This window comes from Monopterus albus, unplaced genomic scaffold (genome assembly GCF_001952655.1).
Source record: "Monopterus albus unplaced genomic scaffold, M_albus_1.0 scaffold109.1, whole genome shotgun sequence".
Lineage (NCBI taxonomy): Eukaryota > Metazoa > Chordata > Actinopteri > Synbranchiformes > Synbranchidae > Monopterus > Monopterus albus.
Window position 1 is genome coordinate 139,702 of NW_018127989.1, and position 25,837 is coordinate 165,538.

The 25,837-nt window shown below is 39.3% G+C and overlaps 3 protein-coding genes across 5 annotated transcripts in view; 1 reads left to right on the forward strand and 2 right to left on the reverse strand.

Annotated features, from left to right (window-relative positions):
- Window positions 1-1,792, forward strand: part of LOC109966326 (obscurin-like protein 1) — a 26,612-nt gene extending 24,820 nt beyond the window's left edge. Inside the window, exon 21 of the mRNA XM_020611082.1 lies at window positions 1,764-1,792. Within this exon, the coding sequence (XP_020466738.1) occupies window positions 1,764-1,792 (29 nt within the window). The remainder of the gene's footprint in view (window positions 1-1,763) is intronic.
- A 2,476-nt stretch (window positions 1,793-4,268) lies between these two features.
- On the reverse strand, window positions 4,269-15,971 carry LOC109966327 (carboxy-terminal domain RNA polymerase II polypeptide A small phosphatase 1-like). Its single transcript, XM_020611083.1, is given in 8 exon segments — window positions 4,269-4,495; window positions 5,518-5,703; window positions 6,597-6,689; window positions 8,115-8,171; window positions 11,020-11,124; window positions 15,470-15,539; window positions 15,541-15,604; window positions 15,953-15,971. Coding segments are annotated over 8 exon segments (723 nt in total). The 3' UTR covers window positions 4,269-4,366.
- A 4,776-nt stretch (window positions 15,972-20,747) lies between these two features.
- spegnb (SPEG neighbor) lies at window positions 20,748-25,633 on the reverse strand. 3 transcript variants are annotated; one of them, XM_020611059.1, is made up of 5 exons: window positions 25,489-25,633; window positions 22,642-22,748; window positions 21,886-22,193; window positions 21,267-21,408; window positions 20,748-20,981 (listed from the first exon to the last, which is right to left on the reverse strand). In XM_020611059.1, exons 1-5 carry the CDS (start codon window positions 25,609-25,611, stop codon window positions 20,843-20,845), a joined length of 819 nt encoding a protein of 272 aa, XP_020466715.1. In that variant the 5' UTR covers window positions 25,612-25,633; the 3' UTR covers window positions 20,748-20,842. The 3 variants fall into 3 exon arrangements, with proteins under 3 accessions (XP_020466715.1, XP_020466716.1, XP_020466717.1); XM_020611060.1 differs by lacking the exon at window positions 25,489-25,633 and adding an exon at window positions 22,899-23,030; XM_020611061.1 differs by lacking the exon at window positions 25,489-25,633 and adding an exon at window positions 22,890-23,030.
- Window positions 25,634-25,837: the final 204 nt, after the last annotated feature.

Below are 25,837 nucleotides of genomic sequence, written 5' to 3' on the forward strand. Positions count from 1 at the left end.
CGCCATGGGTGGTGCTTCAGTCTTTTGGTAGCCAGCAATGGCCTCTAACGACTGAGTCGTTATAGCCCGGTATCGGTGAGCGTCATACCGGTTTTTGAACCTTCACATGTGGCCCGACGCCTCTTGTCCTGGTGTGAATTAGGGTGGGAATGTTGGGGTAGAGATTTCAAAACAGAATTGTAGATGCATGACAAGTTGTTTTAGTCCACCACCCCCTATTTAGTGAGGGGTGTTCTAGTTTTACGAAAATAGCTTCCTTAACTCCTCTCTCAAACCAGTGATGTTCTCTGGAGAGGATCTGGACTTCACTGTCCTCAAAAGAATGTCCTTTGTCCTTCAGGTGGAGGTGGACTGCTGACTCTGGTCCACTGGAGTTGGCCCTCCTGTGTTGGGCCATGCGTTTGTGAAGTGACTGCTTAGTTTCACCAATGTACAAGTTGTTACACACAGTAAATATCTTTGATGCAATGCCATTCGGGCAGAACTGATGAAGCCTCTTGGATGAGAGATGAAACGTTTTCGATCTAGAAATCTAGCCCAGTTGATTTTTTCTAAGTTTTTTTTTTTCAGCTCACTATGACCTGGATGACTGAGAATCTGCACAGACAAGAAAAAACCCACTCTTTTTTCTCAGTGTGAAAAAATATATGGACATTCCAAGGAGTTGTATTTTATGTGAGGTGCACCTTACCTTAAGTGGTTGTTTATTTTTCAACTGTGATTAACGTTTTTTTTGTGCCATAGTTCTTTCTGCTGTAGGCCTACTGTTAAGCTTTAGTCCCCCTCACTGGGAGGATGAGGGACAACTGAGGGTGGACTCAAAATTGCCGACCCAGGTGCTAGTTAAAAAAAGGAGGTTTAATGGAACAAAAACACAAAGTAACAACATAACAAGGGCCATGTACATATATAAGCAACGTAGGGCAGAGATGGTGGAGGAGACCAGGACGAACAGGTAAACAGATAAACTGACGGCAGGAATCAGGAGAGCAGGAGGATGAGGACGGACAGGTGAATAGACAGACCAACCAGGAGGAGTGGCGAACGAAAGGGATATCCACAGCACAGGAACTGTCAGCTTTGGTATAAAAATAACGTTTGGCTAACCTCATGGAAGGAACAAACAAAGAGAGCCACAGCACAGGAACTGTCAGCCAGGAAATCAAAATGACATACAAACATAATACCATGAAAATAGGTATAATACAAGTTAGGTAACTTAGGTAATGCTTCGGCGATGACGGAGCGTCTGCCAGAGGTAGACCAATACCTGCTTTTTGACTCACACCATCCACTTTAACACAAACTGGGAGTCATCACTAATTAAAACAATCATGAGTTTTGTTGGTAATGTTAGTAAGTAAAACTAAAATCTTTCAGAGGAATGAGTGTCTAACTTCAAGCTGTGTAACAGCTCATTCCAATAGTGAGGTGCACAGCACTGGAAACCAGTCTTCCCTAATTCAGAGTTGGTATTAGAAACCTTTGAGCCCAGTCTCTCCTGAGATCTGGTGTCACAGTTATGAACTCTGAACTCATCTAGGGATGTTAAATATCTTGGTAGCTAGCAAGGCCTTATAGACAACAGTGAAGGTGATAAAAACATGTTTGGTAAGTAAACTGGCTATTGTGGACAAGTTATACAAACAGATTTACATTTACATGCACTGAGTGATACCACCTGGTCCTCAGTCTAGTCTTGTCTCTGCCTAAATTTCACAGGTGATCCGTGAGTGACATCCTCTATCTGTCCTCTGTGACAGATTATTATATGGAAGCGTTCAAGATGTAATACTGACATTGCTTATATACTGTATCCACACACAGTCTCTAAATGGATTGTCATGCAGTTCATTCAATTTGAGTGGATTTTCAGTTCATGTTAAGAAACAAGATTTCTCTTCATACAAAACTTGTTTGTGAAAAAAAAATCAAATCATAATACAAATTGCAGTTTGACTAAATAACATCCCTGTGTGAAGGTGTTTTGACTGTAACTTTGTCACAGAGATTGAAGCTGAATGTGAATTTACGCCAATAAATATCTCATTTGGAGATGAAATGGCTTCACTAGTGGAGAAAACCTGATTCCACACTCTGTGACTTCCCCGTATATCAGAGCATGGTTTTGTGTGGCTGTTGTGATGGTGGCTCATATTTATTTTGGTGTAGAAAGCAGGAACACTGCCATCAGGTGTTACCACATAGTAACTAACACAGTGTTAGTTTCCAATTGACTTCCCCACATATCCACATCAAATTTAAAATTTGGCGTGGATTATCCAAAAAAACAAAACAAAACAAAACAACAACTAAGCTAATTTCACTATTGATGTCCGTTTTCAACTTTTGTCTAATGTATAGAAATAATTTTTTATGTTTCAATGAAAAGTTTGAGTGAAAACAAAAATTTTGCAGCAGTGAGTTTGTAATATAAATACACTGGGCCAAAAATCTGGTAATTTAGATAAGAAATAGTTTTTTAAAATTTACTTGATCGCCTTGATTATTAATCAGGGTCTGGCTGATTTACTGAAATGCTTTTTGGGTGGGTATTACATTTGAACTTAGAGGAGAATGATAGTTTTCATGTTAAATCTGTTCCATATTCCATTTTTCCATTTGGTTTGCTGCCACGTCTGTCATGTTGTGTTGAGCGTTATGTATGTGGAAAGAAAGTACTTTAGTGAAATTTAATCTGTTTGAATAAAACACTCTTTATTGACGTTAACCTCTCGTTGTGTATTTTTCCCCACAATCTTACCAGTGATCAACCCGCTTTACCAGTTTCTTTACTTGAATCACAATGTTAACACTCTGGTTTCATACAGTAAAAAGTACTGCCAAAGTATCTTTTTAAAAATCTCAAACCAGTGTACATATTCACACTGAAACCTGCACACACACAAACCAGTATCAACGCTTGCTCCATTTTGAAGTTTCTCCTGTGAAACTGAACATACAGATCAACCAGACAAGATTCAGAAGATCAAATTCAAGTCTCCCAACAACTGGCGTCACAGTGTGCTGTCAAAACTAAAGATGCCTCAGCAGATTACAGCCACCTCCTGCCTCCTCCTGTGGTGGCCAGTTCAATTAAAAACTCATGATAAAAGAACATTTAAACACAATCCAAAAGACTTTCTAAAATCCTGATGTACTGTTGTATATAAAAAGTATCTCACCATTTGTGAAAGGTCCAAAGTGTGCAGTCAGGCTGTTTACTTACTGCTGATCCAGAACTGTCCAGTAGTCTTACTATGTTGTATTTTACTGGTATGCAAGTATGAGTTTGACTAAAAACGTACATGTTGGTCATAAGAAAACATATAAAAGGGGCATTACACATTCATTATTAGATTTTAGTAGCATATCATTCCTCTGTGTTGTAGTGAATAAATGCTACAGTCAGTGGATATGGTTTGTCATGATTACTGTTCTTGTTTCTTTGCCATCTGAACACAAAAGCTAAAGCATATGGTGTATTTTTGGAGCCAAATTCCTACCGCAGACAGTGTTTGTTCTTAGCATTCTCAAAACACACAGCAAGTGCATGTTGTTTGGATGATGTCAGAATTAGCATTTAGACATCAGATGTGTTTTTTTTTTTAAGAAATGACTAAATCAAAGATCTACAAAGTTAATGGCTGTCTTTTACTACATATTACTACATATTTTGGCCATTCCATGCAAAAAAAAAAACAATAAAAGAAAACATTATTGGCACTGAAGGGTCTTGTTATACAGTAGTCTTACAAATGCTGCTGCCTTGTACTGACAATAAAATGACTGACCTGGTTCATTTGTAGAATAGCAATGAACAACTGTTCACATAATTGGGGGCGGCTGTGGTTCAGGAGGTAGAGCGCGTTGGTGGTCCGATTTCCGGCTTCTCCAGTCCACATGTTGACGTCTCCATGGACAAGACACTGAACCCCTAGTTGTTCCTGGTGGCTGTCCCATCAGTGTGTGAGTGTGGAAATGCTTGCACGCATGAAAGGGTGAATGGGAAATAGTGCACCTCACTGTGTAGAAAAGTGCAATATGAATATCAGAACGTTTACAGTCTAGGTTTACAGCACACTTACAAAGGACACATAATGACAACAACACACTAACTGCACTACAAAATATATCTACCAAAGTCATTTAATCTTATAGTAAGTCTTTATCTAGTATTACAAAAAGAAAAAAAACCCTTTTATGAAATATTTTGTAAGAACATGACATTAAACAACATAAAATTGCATTTTGTGCACTGTGGTCCTTGTAGTAGGAAGCAGTGTGGGGTCTGCGGCCCACCAGCCTCCATGGTCCCGTGATGACATCCACTGGCGAATGTTTTCATCCCGGTGTCCTGCTTGTGTTAACTCAAAGTCCTCTGCTGCCTGAGAACGTCATAGATGTCATCCACTTTGCTTAGCTTCTCAAAGAAGGGGATAAGATCGAGGAGCTCGGTGTCTGACATGTCATCAAACCAGGATGCTACGGGAACCTAGAGGTGCATGACATTTAAAGACCTTTTCATGATTCCATAGCACACAGCACAACACTAAAGTAACACTGTTCCTAAAACAAAAAAGCAATGTTTCAAATTTTAGTGAATAACAGACAACTATTAGATGTCTTCTAAATACATTTATACTATACAGTCGCTTCACAAAGTATTCGACTCCTTCACTTTTTGCCCACTGTTGAAACATTTTTAGAAATGTGTGCACATCTTAAAATTCAACAATCTTAAATCAATCATTTATAGAAGTATTCAGAGCGTTTGCTGTGGCGCCCCACATTGAGTTCCTGTTTGTTTTAAAGGCACACACCTGTGTGTATAAGGTCCCACAACTCACACTGCCTGTCAGGACAAAAAGCAAGCCGTCCTCAGATCTCTGTGATAGAAATGATTAATGCAGCCAAAGAGAGACAGGTCCTTGAAGGAACACAACATGAGACACGCAGTAGAATGGGCGGTGTTCACCTTTCAGCACAACAATGACCTGAAGCAAACAGCCAAGACAACACTACAGTGGCTGCAGGACAAGTCTGTGTCCTCGAGTGGCCCAGCCAAAGCCCAGACTGGAACCTTATACAACATTTGTGGAGAAACCTGAAGATGGCAGCACACAAACACTTCCCATCCAATCTGTTAGAGCTTCAGAGGATCTGGCTGGAAGAATGGAATAAACTGCTTAAATCGAGGTGTGCACAGCTTGTAGACATACCCAAACAAACTCAAAGCTGCCTCTGCACCCAAAGGGGCTTCTACAAAGTACTGAAATAAGGGTTTGAATATTTTATCAATGAGCGATTTTGATTTTTTTTTTTTTATTAAATTAATAAATGCAAAAGAAGTTGAAATATTTTTCCACTTTGTCATTGTGGGTTACTGAGTGTAGATCGACAGGGCAAATGGTGGTTTTATCTGTACCACAAAGTGAACAAAACGTGAAGGGGTCTGAAGATTTTCTGAAGCAGCTATGTCTGTGTATTGCAGAGAACAAAATGTAAATGGCATACTGCATTGTCAGGCTGGAAGACATAGGAGGCTGGGGAGTTGTCAATGATGATGACTTTGTTGAGGTCTCTTCCTAAAAAGCTCAGGTCTTTTACATAGCTCCCTTTGTGGAAGACACAGGACTCCCGGAAGAGGCGACTTCGGAAGGTCCCCCATTTGTCCAACAGGTCAGACACAGGATCAGCATACTAGAGAAGCAGAAAAAAAAATTAAAATTAAGAATCCAGGGGGCTAGCTTGAAAAATTCATCTGCTGTGTTCATGTGTAATTATATGGCTATACAGGATTTATGTCTTGGTATGGTGTCAAATTTTACTGTATAAGATTTATGAGTAATGATGAAAAACAAAGACATGTGCATGAGCAATAAGAATGGCACAAACACTTTCCAATCAAAAGCAACAAAAACTGTCTACTCGATTATGTATGGTTCCTTACAAGCTGTTTTTAAATTTTTCTTTTATATATCATTTAGAGCCAAATAACCACATAAGGAACAAAACATAAACACAGAAAAAACATACATAACTCACCATAACAAACACAATATTTAAGCTTGTCGTTTTCACTAGTAAGCATTTTAAACCTGAACATCCAACCATCCATTATCTATACCACATGTTCCTGAGCAGTGTCAAAGGGTAAACATAAACATTTTAAAACATAATGTCCTACTGTTTCAAACATAAAGCATAAAAATGTCTGTCAGCCACAAAGAAGTGATACCTCCACCATTTAAGCTTGGACATTTTCAGGAACAGCAGGCGGCGGAGCAGCGTTTGATTCCTGACACTCAATCTAGAATGTGCCCATGATACTGTCAAGTGATGTAGAGAAACATGGCAGAGTTTAAAATGTCTCTTCAATCACCTGACAGATATCATAAATATATCTTTATGAGGGTGTTTATATGTGGAAGGTCAACTGTAAATCACACCAACAAAACAAAGCTTGGCTTCCAGTAATTTTAACATTCAAGTATGGGCGGATCTGGATGGTTGGACAGTGTTCGTTTGCAATATCCAGCCTGTATGTTGTGGTGAAATCTTAACAAAAAGTGACACAGACTCATCAGTCTGACCTTGGCTAAACTTGCGGTGAACAAAACACACTCAAACAATTCTCCCATCCTCTTGAGGAATTCGTCAACATGGGGTCTCTTTAACACATACACCTGGATGGAGACAAAAAGGAGCATGAAATGTAACGCATACTTTAGTGTGTAGTAATATGACCAGGAACACAAACTACCAGGGGAAATATGTATGGACAAAGGTGTCTCTGAAGGTGTCACACTTCATTCATTCAATCATTTAGATTTTCCAAAGGCGGTGTCTTCAAATGTCTTGTTTATTCCAACCATTGAATCCAAAGACAATTTGTTTATTCTCACATCTGACAAAGAAAAGCATCAGTTCCTCACATTAAAGAAGGTGGAACCAGAAAATGTTTGATTGGTGATTATCCCTTCAAAACAGTTGCTGGTTAATGTTCTATGAGTGAACTGACTCATGGCTGCAGCTCCGGGTTTCTGAATGGCCTAATGAGTATGAAACAGTGTGTTGGACACAATGAGGGGATCTGTTTCAGAGGAGAGATCATTCCTCCGTCCGGCAGAGGAACGGTGAGGCTGATCTGGAGACGCTTCACTAAAAACACTGTGCCGGTCATTTAATGTTAGTTTTTATCTATTTGTCACCCGTCTGTATGTCTGCATGAAGTGCATCACCTGCACTTCAAAGATTATTTGAAAGCCATAGTTGATGGATATAAATGTTATGGTGTAATCCACTGTGATTTTCTCTGTCATCAACATCACTTTCTTTGGTCTAGTATGTATTGTAGTATGCATCACAGTATGCATTGTGTGCATGAAAAAAGAACAGACAACAATATATGCAAGAACTCCAGCAGGAGTTTATACTATCTACTTCCACTATGATGCTGGCAGCCTTGTTTCTGAACCAAGTCATCCTGAATAGGCTTCCCCCACTTTAACAAGCCTATCCTGGATTACTTGAAACAGACCCAGGCCCTTTGGATAGCACAGTTCCTTTTTCTTCTCAGAGGCCCAGCACAACAGACTGCAGAAAGCATTTACAGTCTACAGGGAAAAGTCACCGCCATTCTCCAGCACCACTGAGCAGGACAAAACATGGCCGGTGATTTCTGAGAAGCCTGCCAGGGATTCCTCATTTCGTCACGCTACTGAAATAGCCACCTGCTGCTCGGAGTCGTCAACAGAGAGGGCTACAGAACTGTCAGTGTTTCCACTGCAAACTGGAACCGCCATGTAAGATTTCTCAATTTTAAACTCAAGACCCCATAAACCATTTTACTTTTCAGGTCAGATGGTGTAGAGGCCATATTTGGTTACTAATGTGTGGTATATACAGTGCAGCGTGGGGAGTCCTGACACGGTGATGCCTTGTATCAATGCTGCTAGCATAGTTTTCTTAAGAAAAGCACTGGGGCTTTTAGCAAGACGTCTACTGTGCATGTTGAAAGTATAACTTCCACAGGTGCTTTATGCTTTAACATTTCAGTGATGTGACTGGAGCAGCACAATAAGACAGTAAAGAGTCAGTTAAGTTCATACCTGGTGAATTGTTCCATCAATCTCCACTGGAATGATAAAGTCTGCACTGTTCACTGGCTGTGGAAAACACAAGCAGGAGTGTTACACCCAGTAAATATCAGTTTCCACATTATGTCCCCAGAAAATCAACACTTTTTCAAAGGGATGAGAGTGTGACATAAGCACAAAGACACCACTGTCGGTGTGTTTAAAACAGCACAACACCGTAAATAATATGGCTCAAGTCACTTGTCATGTCATTGACATGGCTCAGTTCTTACACCTGATTATGCGTCTCAAATGTTAGTATCACCCCAAGTGTGTTCTAGATAAGGTATTACATCATGGCTCAAGTTGGAACACTATGAAGTAATGCAAGTTAGACGACATACACAACAGCTGTAAGTATAGATTCACGATTACTGCAGAGGATTGTTCCAGTGTTGGATTGTGTCCTGTACCTACATCAGCTGGTGCAAATGTTTTAGAATTTTTTTTGAAATCTCAGATGAGTTATTGCAGTTTTTTGTTCTTTTTTGTCATAGTGAAGTTCTGCTGACATGAAAAATGTGGCAATGAAAGCAGCCTGAACTCAAACTCGTAATAATCAAATGCTATACCTGCATTCACTGCCGTTTCTTTGCCTTGTTTGAGTTTGACTTTATAAACCAGACGCTCATTATTCCTCCATTATTTTGCATTGAACAGTTTGTGTGAACTAAAATGTAAGAAGGCAAAGTGGCCAGCTGCTGAAAAGGATGTGCTTGTGTGACAATATGGCTGGGTAGAGATTGGATATCATTTCCAAATGAGATGACTTCAGAATGATATTTAATACTTCACAGATTGTGAAGCCTGAAGATATTTTTTTCTACAGTTTGATAGTTTTCCATTTCAAATAAAACTGCATATTTTCTATTTGAATGGCTTACAAAAGAAGTCACACACACTATGCTGGCTTTCCACATACAACCAACCTTTAAACCGTTATTTTTTAGTAAGAATGACTTTTATTATCCATCTTGTGTTAAAGATGTAATTCACAGAGTCTGACTGTTTACACACAGTTAGTGACAATATCCAGTGACATCCTCTAAGACAGTCTGTGATATGAGAAGGACTCAGCGCCGCGTGGCATCTATTATATAAACTGTCGTGGCACAGCAACCTTGACTTTTGGCATTGATTACTTTGTTCAATGAATGATACCTTATAAGGTATCAAACTAAACAAAATGAAGCTGGTTATTAATAGGAACAGTGTAAAACTCAATACTGTTTTTAACACTAATTGATTTAAACATGGGTAAATGATATTTTTCAGTCTATTTAAAAAGGTTTGTGTCATTTTTCTTATAAGAAGGAACAGTCACAAGCCATTTTGTAAAAAATGTCAGTTACTCAGATCTAATGGTATATTACTTGTAATAGCACATTACACGTAACAGAAGAACTTCACTTATCATCTGCAATTTTCTCTGATTTTGATGGTTTTCCATAGCGCTCACTTAGATTTTTAGATGCAGGTGGGTTCTGCATCACGAAACCAGAGCAGCCATAAAGAAAATGGTAAATGTTTAGGTGGCACATGAGCCCAGTCCTTTAAGATAAAAATAAGTCATCCGCCTCCTAAAAATATGCAAAATGATGAAGTGCACATGCTTCCCAACTCTTGTTTGGCAAGTAGATTGTTTGCTTTGAGCAAATGAATAGTTCTCAGTGAGGGTATCCTCGTTATTTCCTAATAATTACAAACAAACTTTTAAGTAATTATAAGCTAAAAGTATTTAAAAAAGGCTATAAAAACCATTTAGACTAAGAGACTAATCTGGATAAACGTGAGTTATTTTTTAAAATTTAAATATAAAAAATGTAAACATTATTTTTTTTTATAAAACACTTGCAGTCATTGTTTCAAACACTGTATAATGTTTAAATGTGTAAAACTATAATTAGCTCAACATGCTATGCTGTATATCTGTTCAGAATGAATGGATGAAAGACAGGTATGAAAGATATTTCCTGGGGATGACAACGAAGGCCAAAGCTCAGAGTGAACAGCTGCTGAGTGGGCAGCTGCTTTTAGTTTATAACTAAACCATCACAAACCAAATCTCACTGAGTTGCAGACATGTCTGTCTACTGTAAATATTGTTCATGTTATGCACTGTGTTATGTTATTGTTTTGGGAAATATAGTTCTGCTCTTTCTTGGTGAGAATCAAATGAGTAGATTACAATTTTCAAGCCTGTATGTTAAATACAGTATGAAGCTACAGCCTGCACCTGGTTAGCTTAGCCAGCTTGCACCTGGTTAGCTTAGCCAGCTTTACTATGTCTCATCCACCTCACAGCATCTCTGAAGCTCACCAAATAAAAAGTTGTACATTGTTTGTTTATTGTGTACAAAGTGCACGGAATAAAAACAAAAAGCAATGTTTTTATGGGGGTTATGTGTGGATTATTTCTTGGATGAGAGCAGTTACTGCTCAGGGCCAAAACCTAAGCACAATGTGTCTCTGTGTGCCAAGTTGAAGTGGAGTGAAACCCACAACCAGATGGCACAACAGGTACTTCGCCAATAAACAAGTCACACAATGAAGCTCTGGTTTTTTTCTGGGAGAAAAAGATTTATCATTTGGAAGTCCTATTTTTAAACCACGGGTAAAACTTTAAACCTAACTGGGAGACAACAAGCATGAATCTACCACCCGCCCATATGGACCTAACACTGGGACCTGGCGATGAATGGACAGTTTTTACACCAGTAGCCTACTGTCTAATTTGTCAGCAAACAATTTGAATGGTACTTTAATCACATTCTATATATAAAACTCCCAGTGAGAGGAAATGTTTGTATTTTAGATCAGTCAGTGAACCCTGTAAAGCACATGACTATGAGAAAGGAGGTGACACAGACAAACCTACCTTAAATGAACTATGCACTAGTGTTTCATCCAAATCAATGACCACACAGATCTTCCCTGTATCATTCGATTTCATCTGTGGGAGCAGTGGTTTTGCTGGGGCCTGAAGAGAAACAGTTAGTTAAAACATAAAGTTCATTTATGGTGAAGTTTGCCCTAAATTAAAAAGCTCTTTTGCTTTCAAGTACACAATAAGAGCAGCAGCCACAACTTACAAGAACTACTCTTGACATAAGAAGTTACCATCTTGTGTGTATGTGCTTCTCAACACATTAGAGGCTGGATTGTGTTGAAGTGTTTCGGTAAGGGGTTACAGGACACCCTGGATGCTACAGCTGCTGCCACGTTGATGGAGAGTGTAAATATCACAATACCATGTCTCATCCTTCAACAAGTGGTCAGAGATTAGTGTTTGTTAATGTGATTCAGATTCTAAAAAGGTTTACGTGACATTACACTGACTCATGTGTGTGTCTGTGTTTCAAGAGCTTCCAGTTGAGGATAATGGGAAAGCTGGAGTTTGACACAGATACCACATAATCTGTCACAGTAAAAAAGTAAACGTTTCTTGCCACAGCTTGTCATACAGCCTTAAAACATAATACAAACAGGCCAACAATGTTTGACTTGATTTTGGGATCATTTAAACTTTAACCCACAATTCTGAAAGCACAATCTCCTCTAGTATTTCACAGTTAAAGTGCAAATACTTATAAATACCTGCTGTGTCAGTGGACAGCAGTACACGCATTCACAAGGCTCGAAGGATTCGTCATCGCTCTGCTCTTCTTCCCATTCCTCGCTTTGTTCCAAAGCCTTATTTTCTTCATCCTGTGCATCCCTTCCCTCGATTTTGGCAGGTTCTGAGACAACACTGTGAATAACATCTATAGGAGGGCTTATTTCCCCTGAAATGTTATTTAACCCAGGGTCCTTGTCTGAATCTGGAGTTTGTTCACTACCTGTTTTTTCTACAGCAGAGCAGTTGACTATATTTTCATCCAGTTCAGTAACTTCAGTAATTCTGAAGGTGACTTTTTTGCACTCCTCTGGGCAAACTTCAGCAGCCTCAGTCTCCTTAACAGGTAAAAGAGCATCTTCTGTTTCATTCAGAAAAGCATCCCCATTGGTTTCTTCATTGACTATTTGATATGACTTTCTGTTTAGAATAAATTCATTCAGGGCTTGTTCAACAGAAGACTGAATACTTTTAATCTGATATGCATAGTACTCCTCAACATCTGGCTCAAACACCTCTCCATTATCTACGGTATATATAAGTGACCAGTATGACTCCATTTCTGAACATTCAGTAAACGTCTTGTCTTCAGGCTCAGGCTCATCATCCTTTCTGAAATCAATAGCAGCAGACCATACGTGATCAATCATAGAAATTTTGTTATCAAGAAATTCATAATTCTGGACACCACAGATCGCATCTTCATAAGCATCACTTTCAACAAAAATGTCCTTGGCACATGGCGCACACATACTTTCCTTGTTACCATAAGCTGAGCAGCCCTGAGCTGCTTCATCATCAGAGATTTCAGAAACATGGCCCTCTGATGTGCAAGCTGCTTCGTGAAAAGTAGTTTCATCTTCCTCTGCTTCTACATATGGTGCATGAGCTTCATACTCAATTTGTTCAACCTCATCTTCAGCTAAACTTGATTCTGAATCTACAATCCAGTCTTCAGGTTTTGCCTCAGACTCACAGTCACCTTCGGTATGTGCGTCTTCCTCAGAATAATCTTCATACGCTTCTTCAAGAGCATCAAAACACACATCAGCTCCCTGTACATTAATTTCCTCAAATGTATATGCATTTTTGGCACTACATTTCAGCGGGTCTTCTTTAAGATACAGGCAGTCATGTATATCTCCGCCTTCAAAACAGGAGATGTAATGTTGCTTTTGTGCAAAAGCGCATCCGTAATAATCATCTCTGTCAAATAAATCAAAGTAATCCTCAATAATATCAACAGTGGGTGTTTTCTTCTCATCCTCATTACTTTTGTTAGGATTTCTTTGTTCTATTTCATCATCTTCAAAAGATTCCCACAGCGCCTGCTCATCACTTGATTCTTCCTGAGCTCCCTTTTCAGACTCCCCAGATGAATCTGAGCAGGGATCTGAAGGAATACTTCCATCAGGACAAGTCTTAAAGGATTTGCTTTCCATAGAAGAGCAATCTGATGAGCCGTCTTCTTCGGTGCAAAACTCTAAACTGTCACGGGTTTTGTCAGAAGTTGGATGTTGCTGAGTTTGTTCAAATGCTGGGTTTGTTTCACAGTCACCAATTCTGCACATCTCACAGTGACTTGTGGACATATCTATTGCAGTATCTTGCTGTGAGGGTTCTTTGCCATCCAGATATTTTTCACAGCATTCACAAGCAAAGCAAAGATCTTCACTGTCATCAAAATATTCTTGATCAGCTGCGTCAAAATGTGATGAGTTTACTTCTTCCCATAACCCGCAGGACTCATCATAACTTGCCTCGGTTTCATTTTGTTCAGGTGGATAGCTCTCTTCTTCATCATTATCTGTGTACTCAGTTTGAGTCTGAATCTCGTCACACTCACAAAGTTCTGTGCCACAGTACGATAAGTCCGCTGAGTCAGAGGTGGTAGGTGTGAAACCAGTCGTTTCACGTGGTTCAGAGTCCTCTGTTGATGTGTCAGGCTCTGAGTCAAAGCACTGACACTGCTGATCAGAAGGTTCATGTTCCGGTAGTAACTCGAGGTGGTCAGTGCTGCCCTTTATGAAACAAGACATTTCACAGTGCCCAGAAATGTCAGAGTTCACCGGAAATTTACCAGGCTCATAGTCAGAAGACTCAAACTGTTGAGCAGAGGGCCTACATTGCTGAAATAATCTGAGATGTTCGGCGCAGTCTTCACAACAAGGGCTGCATTTGGAAGATAAGCTATGGACATTGCAGTACTCAGAGGACCTGCAAGACTTTAAACACTCACAGTTTTGAGCACACACGTCAGATGGCTGGCTTAACAGAGATGCTTTACACTTATTGAGGATCTGGTCGGATTCAAACAATCTGTTGCTTGCTGAATACTGTTCAAAGCCTTCAGCATGTCCATTGCAGTATATGAAGGATTCAGATTCATCTCTGTTCATGTTGCAGTGTTCCACACATAGGAGGGAAGAGTCCACTTCTCTGCTTATGGTTTGCTCAGTATATTCCACAAGGGCATCTATGCCAAGTTCACCACTTCCCTTTGAAGGCCTGGTTAACTCTGTAACTTCTGTCAGTTTGGGGATCTGGCATTGTTCGGTAAGCATGGCTTCAGTAGACGGCTCCCCTTCTCCACACACTTTAGTTTGCTCAGCGTTTTCCAGATACATCAGGGAATTGTTTCTCAGTCTTGGCTATGTTTGTTCAAAGCTGATGTTCCATGCAGTAGGTCAAGGTCTTGCTGTCTCCAAGGATCTTGCAGAATCCAAGTCCACAAAATTGGCAGGTAACTGTAGGTTCCATTCAGAATGGATATTCACACAGCTGATGGGGTGAATCACTGAGACCACAGTCTGCCTGAGAGAGCAACAGCAATAGGAGCAGCATGCACGTTGACATGACAGGTTGTCACAACCAAAACTGAGACTAGCACTTGACTCGACCCCCCCTTTGCCAGAGACCACACAATTTATTTTGGGGGCTTGGAAAGATGTGACAAATAACTTGTACAATATCAAATTTCTATAAAAGGCTGAACTAAGGCATAAATCTGAAACTGACACCTGAGAACATCTTGACCACTTGATCTGCAGTCCAGAACTGCCAAGAGCCATGTTGTTTTCCAAGAATACACTCCGTTATACTATAGATCACAAAATGACACATAACGACGAGTGGTCAGTCAGTGGGGGACCAAAACACCATCAGATATGTAAACATCATAACCACTCATTTGTTTATATTCAATTATCTTTCAAACACAAATCCTCTGTTTATTATTATTGATAATCTAATAATCACTCAATTATCAATTTCTATAATTTAACCCTTATGAACCTAGGACGGGTTTATTAAGAGCACATGCTCCAAATCACTCCTGACACCTGCTCTGCTTTATAGTTTTCTGCTGGTTTCTCCACTGCAGCAGCTTGTATCATGTCTACAGTAGCAGGTTTTTGGATTGTTTGCAGTTTTGTGATCTTCCAATTTTGTGCCTCTCTGTAACATTTTGCTGTACGTCATTTCCACCCATCTTGCAACGCCTACTCATCTTGATTGATGTCTGAACACAGAGTACTTTGTAACACTGTCGTACAGTGGGGAAATGAGCAAACATTAATAGCTTTGAGCCAAGAAAACATCTGTTTCACGCATCACACGGCTGTCAACCATGCCGACCATGTTGCTCAAAGGATGATGGAGGAGGAGGGTGATACCACAGGGAAGAGAGAGGGATGTTAAGGGATGAACTTAGTTTTGACAGAATCCCATTTTCTCTTACCAATAAGAGGGTATTGTTTTTCAGTGGATGTGACTCGTTATTTGTGACATAAACAGCAGAAGAGACTGTGGAAAAGGCCTCTGATGTGAGGCTCCGTTCAAGAGGAAACTTCACTTGCAAGTGAGACAGGGAGACATTATATAATAGATGATGCTCATACTTTTTCAGAAGGGAAGCATCTATATCAGGTATTCTTTTCTGATGCAAAGTTCAATAACCCATCTCATGAAAGTGGGTTAAACTCGTGCCACTGCTCTTTTTTTTCTTTTTCAGTTTAAAATCTACAAACCTTACTAAGTCAAACCAATTAGGATCATTTTCCAATGCGTAAAGTAACATCAGGCTGTACATCCCCATATTTCTGGACTTCATATATTTTAAGTACATTTTAACTGTATTGTTCTTTGTGCAACTGTGTTGCCACAGTTTTATTCAGTCAGTGACAGTTATTCATACCTGGCTCAATCCACTTCATGACGTCAGGAAAAGTAACGGTGCATGTTTGGTGTTTCTGATCTGTGCACCACTCCAACTGCTGTGTCAGTAGGATTGCTGATGTGTTTGATCATGTCCAAAAACCTGCTTACACATTTGTTTCTCTATAGGATGTATAATTCTGACATATTTAAACACGAGCAGCATTGTTTAGATTGTATTCAAGTAGTTCTGTAAGTAACTAGTTGCTAAGCATTTATTTTTATGATAAAGCTGCCTACAAACAAATCTCAAACATATCTTTTATAGCTGCCAATTCCTCTTAAAAGGAAAGAATGTTAAGCAGTAAAGCTGAAACCTATTGTTACAAGTTCTGTACATACAAGGGTTGATTAGCGAAGGGTGATATTAAGAACTAAGAACTGACACAAGGTCAAAATATATGCTACCATTAGGTAGAAATTACGTATAATAATATTAAAATGTTATCAAAGTACTTAAATACAGTATACCAGCAAAGGTTTAACTTGAATACACTTGAACGTCAAGGTAAATTTTAAAGTATCTTACATTTTCTTAACCTCACTAACTCATGTAAGAGCAGCCACTGGCACACGTACAAGTGATAGAAAAGGCCCCATGAGCTGGTGTCAGAGCGATGACAGCCTGTGTCTACAAAGGAAGAGAAAACTTCAGCTGAGCCCAGACGACCAGTCAGAGCTGCCAGCGGAGGCATTAGCATGGCGCTCAGACAAGACGACATCTGCTGCCTCAGCATGAGACCTGTCAACCTGCTTTGAGTGTAAATGTGTCATGATTGCAAAAGTAGCAACGACGGGCAATGGCTACCTCTAATGACAGCAAATGGGGCAGGGGTCAGGAAATATGCAAACTAATGTCACTGATAAACTAAACAGGACAAACACTCAGTTGAAGTGCCAACATTTTAAATAAATTATTGAGGATTTACTGTCTTCCCTTGTCCTACGTAATCATAAAGTGAAAATCTCTAGAAAGAGAAGTATCAGTGGGACAGAATGGGAAATGTTATGACTTGGCTTTAAACATTTTCACGTGCATTTTACTACTTTTAATGACCAGACAGTCAGTTAATAGAGAAACTATTCATCAGATTAATCAATAAGTCATTAGTTGCATCCCTGTACTGTATGTTTACTGTTTAGATGGATAAGTAAAACCCTCTGGTTTAATATATTATGGCCCAGATTCTAGGAAGGAACAAAATTCACCACAAAACCACTGAAATACTGAAAAACGTCCTCTAATGTCAGTCATTTAATCAGCAGCTAATATCTTATGACTGCACAAATAAAAATTGGATTCAGAACACAATAAGTCTCTTGTTTTCATCATTATAATAAATAAAACAATTCTGTGATCTTTAAAGTAACAACTGGTTTTACTATACAATACAAACCCCAAAAATATAAAACAAAGAAACCTGCAAATGCAGAGCAAAAACAAAACACCCGAAATATGAAAATAATATAGCAATAAGATTCCTTTATAGATTTATTCCAAAAATACCCTTGTTTAATTAATGAACCTTATGAACCTTTCTATTTTAGCCCAGTTTCAGCTTCGTCCCTGAACAAGTCTGACCTACTTTCAAGTGCTGTTCCCAATACAGCTTTAGCCTGCTGTCTATTTCATTCAGCTAGGGCTGAAAGTGGATAACGCCACTGGAGAGCAGTCATTAGGGCCCGAGCATGCTTGTTAAGGCATACCTCTCCTGGTCCCAGAATGAAAGGTTTGTGAGCAAATGTGTGAGGGGACGGGGCAGGTGAAGCTTGTAGTGTTAAGAACATCAGACTTCCTGGTGTAATGTGTGTATATATAGTGACACATACTCACACCAGGCCATAAACAGTCACAACCAAAACCTTGTGTCACCACAGCCCACAGCAGGAAATGGCTAAGCTGTTTGTGTACACTGAAATGCATGCACAGATAAATGAACTAAATTAAGACAGCGACACTGTATACTCTGCAACATCACATCAGTCCTGCAGCCTCCTAAGGATCATGTGTACATTACATATGTGAACATAAACATAATCTCTGGCTGCACGGACAGCAGGGTCTACTGACTGAATGAGTTAAGGTCTGAAATAAGTGAGGCCACAAAGCAATCTGGTTTCCTTTTGGTTTCCATCATGTTAGTAAAAACAGAAACCATTCTGATTGATAATGGTTTGCTGGATCAGTAAAAATGTACATTTAAAAGAAACATTTAGTTTAACCCACTGATATCCAAACAGCTTCTTTGCATGAGAAGCATGTATCATGTAAAATAAAGTAGATGTAATGAATCTTCGTTTGAGGCGGTGAAATATTACTTCTGCTTTGAAAGGTTTATACTTCATGTACTCTGAACTAGGCTGTACTGCATAGGCACAGCGGCACACTGCTGTAGCTGAGTCTCTAAACCTCAAGTCTGAGCCCAGCCTCGAGCCCCCAGAGTTCAAGTCCACGAAAAGACCAAGACACCAAATAGTCCGGACCAGAGTGGTGGACTGTCCAAATGACAAAGCTGATGTGGCTAAAAATAAGGTGGGAATGTGACATGAGTTAAAAACAAGTTCAAGCCAAGTCAAACAAACAAACAAGCAAAAGCACTAAGAAGCCATGAAAATTCTAGAGATAATAAACATAATGCACAGTGGTAAACTTGTACTAGTGTAGCTGGGATATGGAGGGATCAGCGAAGCACTTGTTATGGATCCTAGCAGGCTGGACCACTGACAAGCATTTAACACTGACACTTCACTGGTATTTAAGGACAACCACGACAAGCATTTAACACTTCACTGGTATTTAAGGACAACCACACTGTAAAGAGTTGTGGAACAAATACAAATACATTTTAGCCAAGTGTAACACAAGCAACCCTGACCAGCTGAACCATATAGTAAGTAAACACTTTCAGACTAAAGGTTTTAAACCATACACTAAGTATTTTAAGCACTAACTTGCTCCTCAGCTCTTGGCTTAATTAGGCCCACGTGTATAACTAGATTAGAGCATTTCCAAGGGGTAGCAATGACTTCATATGGCATCAGTATGTCTGAGTCTACTTACTTGAGTGCAAGAATCAGCCTAAACATTTCTACATTTAAAAATATTCACCTTACACACTTTAACAAGTTCAAAAACCTACTGTTGTGCTGGATTCAGTAAACAAATGTGGCCTGATGGTGTGGAAAATGATGATTAAAAAAATGTAACTACAAGCTTATAGTGTATTATAGTGGTGTGACTATGCCCATAAAACTCAATATTACATAATAATGCAGACATAACATGAGATAAATATGATTCCAAACATAGAATGACACCTGGAAGAACAATGATATTAGTTATGCTGAACGCACAAAAAAGTGTGCAAGGCATTCTGAGATAAAGTTTCCTAAAAGGACAGATTCATAATGCTCCCATTTGTCTGCAGCAACTTGTGAAACCTTAAAAGGGCTGAAAACAGTTCCCTCTTTCCTTCTTCTCTGGCCCCTCACTTCAGGATGCAGCCATACTTTGGACCCACAACCTCCTGGCCAACAGGAAACGATCAGAGAGCAAGCTGACGCTGGCCTATAGCCCACTAGTAACGTGGACAGTGCTGCCACCTTCTGATGCAATCAGCTTTACTAAAGGTAACAGCAGAACTGTATGGAGCCGACCCGGCCCCCTATGAGGGGACAACTATTTCTGATGTTAAACATGTTAATACAGTCTGTATTAAAGCCACACCTGCTACAGAATATCACTATAGGTGCAGTTGTAGTTCTATGCTTGTTCACATTTTTTGTAACACTTCAAACCTGTTTTTTTCTGTATAGTGAACATATTTGTTTTATTTTCTGTTCTTTTCAGACATTTAAGTGATATGTTTCCCGCTTGATTTCAAAGTTTGTTATTGTGCAACGTTGACATTTGACGGGGTCAGCCTGGAAAGAAAAGGGCAGAAGGAAGTATACAGAGGATCATTGGCCAGTGTTTATTTGACCAGTACTTGACCTGAAAATTGTCCTTTTAAAACAAGACTTTCTGGTCAGGCATCGGGGAAGGTGGGTAGTCCTTAAAAAAAAAAACTAGGAGGCCTCTGCACACCTGAATGTGAGCCAGGTGCACTGGTGGAGAGGTCAGAGAGGCTGAAACATAATAAATTGTTTTGCCTAAGTGTGGGAGCTTTTTGTGCAGTATTAAAATGATTTAAAAAATTCTGCAACACGGCTTTTGTTCACTTATTTCTGACCTATAAACCATAATGTCCTTGTGTGTGTGAAATACTGCATCTCTAAACCAATCTGAGAAAGGAATGTTAGACTTTGGTCACAGCACTTGCAGCTCAATGCAGCCTAACTAACAGGACTATAAACAGTATATATATCAAGAAGTTGCATGGTTTGATTTGTTTTTGTTCAACTGAGTGACATTAATTTCATGGTAATTGTATTAATTTCAGTATATCCAAGATACAACCCTAGAATCCATAATGTCTCCACAATGACTCTGTTCTGAACAGACTGACTTTATCAACCAAGACAGGTGAAACTAAAAATTTATGATTTATTACAGTAATGAAAATAACACTGTTTAGACAACTTTAACATGTTAAGCACTTATGTTATAATGGCACTTTTTCATTATACATTTCTATTTTGTACCATTTCTTTTAGACAAATATTAATATTCTTACAATACAAATGCTTTTTCATGAAATGAATAGACAATCAAAAAAAAAAACACTTAAAAAGCTATTAGCAAAACTTGATTTATTTTATAGTGAGCATGGTTTAAATTATGTACAATTAATAAAGCATATTGTGCAATGGATTTCACTACAAGAGAACAGGCTCATTGTCTAAATGTCATTGTAGATGTGAGGCTGCATTAGAGGATGTCCACACGTGCAAAAGACTGGTCTGTGCCCAGAATGTTCTCCACAAACACCTCATACTTGCCAGCGTCAGACAACTTTGCATGTTTGATGGTCAGGATTGTGTTAGTGTCTCCAACATCAAAGAATAACCTGAAAGACAATTGCAGCACTTTTCTTAGCATCCTTTGTAATTTAGGCTCTCCTGAAAATCATCTTAGAATCAGTTAAGACTGTGTGATGACATATTAAACAGTTAGCTGTAGATTTCAGTATTGAATCATTTTACAGTTTTTGTCCCCAAAATACACTTCTACATGTTCACACATCCTGAAAAAGATCCAAAAGAATACATTCAGCCTGATTGAACCTAAGAGAGCCTACCTGGCATCTTCTTCAATGTCAACATTCAGCCTGATTGAACCTAAGAAAGCCTACCTGGCATCTTCTTCAATGTCATCTCCATCTTTGAGCCAGGCAACATCTGGAGGAGGTTCTCCACTTATTTCAGCCTTAAGCACCACTGTTGTCCCTCTTTTGGCCTTGATGTTGTCTGGGCCTTTAGAAACCTTAGCGGGGACTGTGGGAGCATGATGCAAATACTCTGTCAGGCATATGACTGTATAAGATCACAAGTACTAAACAGAGTAGAAGGAAGCCTTGGCATCAGGCATCAAATGTGACTATTAGCAACTGAACCAGACCTAGACTTTCAAAACTCATAAAACTTTGAACTAACTGTTGAAACAGAGCTGAGTTACTGTAAATCATGTTTTCAAGGCAGCAGGGGAACCTATGTTTCTGAGCTGAACACGCTTGAAATGATTCACACTCAACAGCTATTTATCTTTGCTTTGGTTAAAGACCACAAACAGGAAAACAACCAACTTGGCTCTGTCCAAAGGTAACAGAGCCATATTTCCCAAAACATTTAACTATTCATTTAAGTGATTAGCATAAAATCTGATCCCACCATCTCTGACAAAACTCACTTACACACCACAATGCAAAGTGTAGCAATAACAAATGCTAGATAAAGCAAATAGTCTGTACACACCCTCCACTAAAATACAAGCTGATCCCGATGTCTGTCCAAATGGATTCTTAATGGTAACAGTGTATTTTCCCAGGTCAGCCAGAACCCCATCTCGAACCACCAGTGCCACAAAATCTGGGTCTTCAAACACATAGCGGTACTTGGGCCCATCTTTCAGCTCTTTGCCATCCTTGTACCAGACAATGAACGGATCGGGGAAAGCACTAACTCTGCACTCCAGCTTTGCAGCGCTGCCCTCAACAAGAACCACATCTTTGAGCTCCTGTAGAATCTTGGGAGGTCCTTTCTCTCGCATCTCTTTACGAGACCTAGAGAAACACAGTTAAGTACGAGTTCGCTACAATAGGTTCACTATGCCTCAAACAAACCTGATTCTACAAAGTTTCACCCAAATAAATATATATTTACATTTGTTTTTACCTCTTCTAAATGACCACATTTGAAAGCAAGATAAAAAGCCTACTGTCACAGAGAGGGACAACATGTTAAAACAGTTCAACAGGATTAACCACATGCAGTATTTTGATATCTCCTCTTAAAGCATTCATAGTGTTGTAGTCAGTTACATGCACAATGAATGTACAGTAAAAAAAAGATGTTGGGACAGAGGATTTCTGACACTCGTCAGTGATCCAACCAGCAGTTGGTTTCAAACCTACTCACTCTAAACAACCGCATGCTTTCAACTGTGCTCAAAGGCCAATTGAATGTCAGTGATAGCAACAAATATTCTGGAGATTCTGGAGATTCTGATACCTGTGGCCACGATATGAAGCCTGGATTCGGATAGCAGCCTCCTGGACCTGAGGATCATTGATGTTGAGAAGGCACCCAGGAGGGGGTGCAGCCTTCGCTCTGGACATCTGCCGAGTCAGAGCTGGTTAGCACTCAGAAACAACTAGGGAAAAGCTGCTTTACCATTCAATTTACTGTGCCCACTGTGGAATTACTGGTAGGAGGAGGTAACCTTAACAAACCTTTATTTTCTAGTCCAACTTACTCACATTTCTTACCTTGGAGATCCTCTTGAAGAGTCACTCAGAGTCAGCAAATATAAAAGGCTCTCTGCTTTTATATCCAGCTGACAGGAGGAGCTTTGCAGGTCCTCGAGGATCAAGGCGAATGAATCATCACCCAGACGTTTCTTCTCCTTCTTTGGGTATTAGGTAATACATGACCAGACTGACTGAACAACAGATGTTTACAGAAATATTTTCCCTTCCTTATATAGCATTCATATCAAAGACCCCTTGAGAACCCTTGGAGCAGTTAATAGTTTTGTTAGCGGGTGTTTAAATAGTAAAGTGGAGCATGTTGAAATGCGAGTCATCCCTGGTGAAAAGCAACACATAATTGTTGATCTTCAGGGTCATGCGGAGGGAGTGGCATTACCCTGAGCTCGGCACAGTCCATATACAGCATCTCTTTAAAACTATACAAATTCAGTAATAGTTCATGGTAAAGTTATTAAAAAAGTTCTCTGCTCCCACACTCTTTACACCCACTTTTCATCCTCTGAGGAAAACCAACTGCTATACTGCATTCATACGTTTGTCACATTTCCTTTATTAATAGCTGTCATGCCTTTTCCATGCCAGATTCAGAAATGTCACAAAAGAAAAAGCAGAAGCTGTAACAAATACAATCACTCGATAAGTAAACAAATTGCAGAACACACACAAAGCAGTCACATTCATATAATCTAAATAAAGAAGTAATCAGTCAGTTCAACTATTTTCCCTGTGGGTCTAATATCCAGTACAGGGCACTGCAACACATTCCACAAAATACAGCAAAAGATTTGATTACAAAATGCCTAGCGTTCAGCATCCTTTTCAAAACCCTGTTGTCTGCTCACAAACAGCTGTCATTTGATGTTATATCATTAAATTCATATATTGCACAGACATTTAGAATTGTATGCAACATTGCATTCTCATGCTGATCTTGCATGTTTTCATCCAGGTTTAAATCAATTTAACCTCCACCCTGCATAGGAAAATGACTGAGCCTAAAAGAAAGAACTGCAGAAAAAGAGCAGTAGTTAACTAGCAGTCATGTTAGAGTATATCGAACTAGTAAAGTCATTTCATAGTAGTACCAAATACCTCTGTGTGATGCAGCTTTACCAAAAAAACAATATCTGCATCTGCTTGTGAACCTAATCTATCACAGAAATGACACTTTAAGTTTAAGTGTTAAGTGTGCAAATCTGTTCTGGTGTGTGAAAGCAAAATGATCAAAAGTCTGACATTTGTGCAAATGTTTCACATGCAAACTGAATTTGCCCTCACAAGGCAAAGCAATACAAAAGAATCAATACAACATAGCCATTCAGTTACCATAAAGTAAGGAGGACAGATCAAATGGTCAACAAATCATTGATTTTTGATCAACTTAATCTCATAGCCAGTGTACTGGAAGAGGCTCTTAAATATGCCTGAAGAGAGACCGCAAGCTCATATCGAAACGTCCTCAGTCAGGTTTACTGAGCTGCTCAGCGTGTGAACATACAGTTACAAGATTTATTAGAACAAAGATATTGCGGGTACTTCCAATGAAAACACCTCCACCCAAAAGGTGCTCCATGCAAGTCTTTCCATGCAAGTCTTTCCTCTGAGGTGAGACTTAACAGTCTATTTGGAAACAGACTAATGTAAACAAAATAAAATTGGTTATTAATTTCAGTAAGCAGCTTGCACATGGCTTTTAAACATCTGTGTGCAACTGAGTTATATTCTACTTTACTCCAGCCAAGGGACAAGAGTCAGTATGTGCCCAGTTCATTAATGTTATCTAAGGAGAGGGCAAGTCATGTCTTTTATGGGACTAAACCAGAAGGAAGAGGTTAAATTTATGATTTGCCCATTTTTAAATTTTTTTGTTTACATGTACGTAACTCCTCATTTCCATGTACATGTCTGGATGATGAACAAGGACCTGGTTTTTGTTCATGTTATCTATGTAGAGGTACAGTCCATGCCTGAGTATATCTTGCAGAGAATGGTGAGTAAAAGGTAATATTTCTTATTTACAAATTAATTCTTATTTTCCCTAAAGTTGTACAGTGTTTCAGATTTAACATTTTTGATCACTTGTAAGCCTGTTGGGCTGGAAAAAGTGTCAGGACGTGCATGAAACTTAAAGGACCAAATCACTTACATAACATTTAATGCTAATTCTAACCATTTTATGAAATTGCCTTACTTCATTTATAAAAAGTACAAACTGTAATTAGTGAAAGCCAAATAAAACAGTAGCTGTTAGTAAGTGAAAGTTACAGCTAAAACAACAACTAATACTGTTAGAGTTTTCAGGCTAGGAAGGATCCAAAATGCAGACACGGTCTGGAGTCTAGTGTTTATTTAGTTTAATATAACTAAAGAGGGACAAAGGGGCAAGAAAAACAACTAGGTGCTCAACCTGACCAGGCTTCACTCCACAGGTACAGAAAACTAAAATCTGAAAACAGAACGGTCAGGGAGCCAAAACTGAATTTCTAAGACAGGTGAAACAAAAACAAAGAAGAGTACATAGGCGAGACAAGGGTAAAGTCCAAACTTATAAGTGCCCAACAGAAAAACATGAGTCAAGGAAACTAACCAGATGATCAGGTACAGAACACAGGAGACAGGAGCTGGGTTCAGACAATAGGGTAAGCAAACTGGCAGGGTGTGGTGAACAGCGATAGCAAGCTGAGAGACGGACGACGAGGCAACAAGGCATGGAGAACAGATGAGCCAGGAACCAGAAGGGAGAAGTATATATAGACAGGAGACCAGGGGCTAACGGGCAGCAGGTGGAAGCAATGAGCAGTGTGCTGGGGTGAAGCTGGGGCAAGTGAGGTGACAAAAGACCAGGAAATGAAACCAAAATAAAAGCACCAAACAGGAAGAAAGATAGCAAACCATAACAAATACACACAGAAAGATCTTAATCAACATCCCTTTTC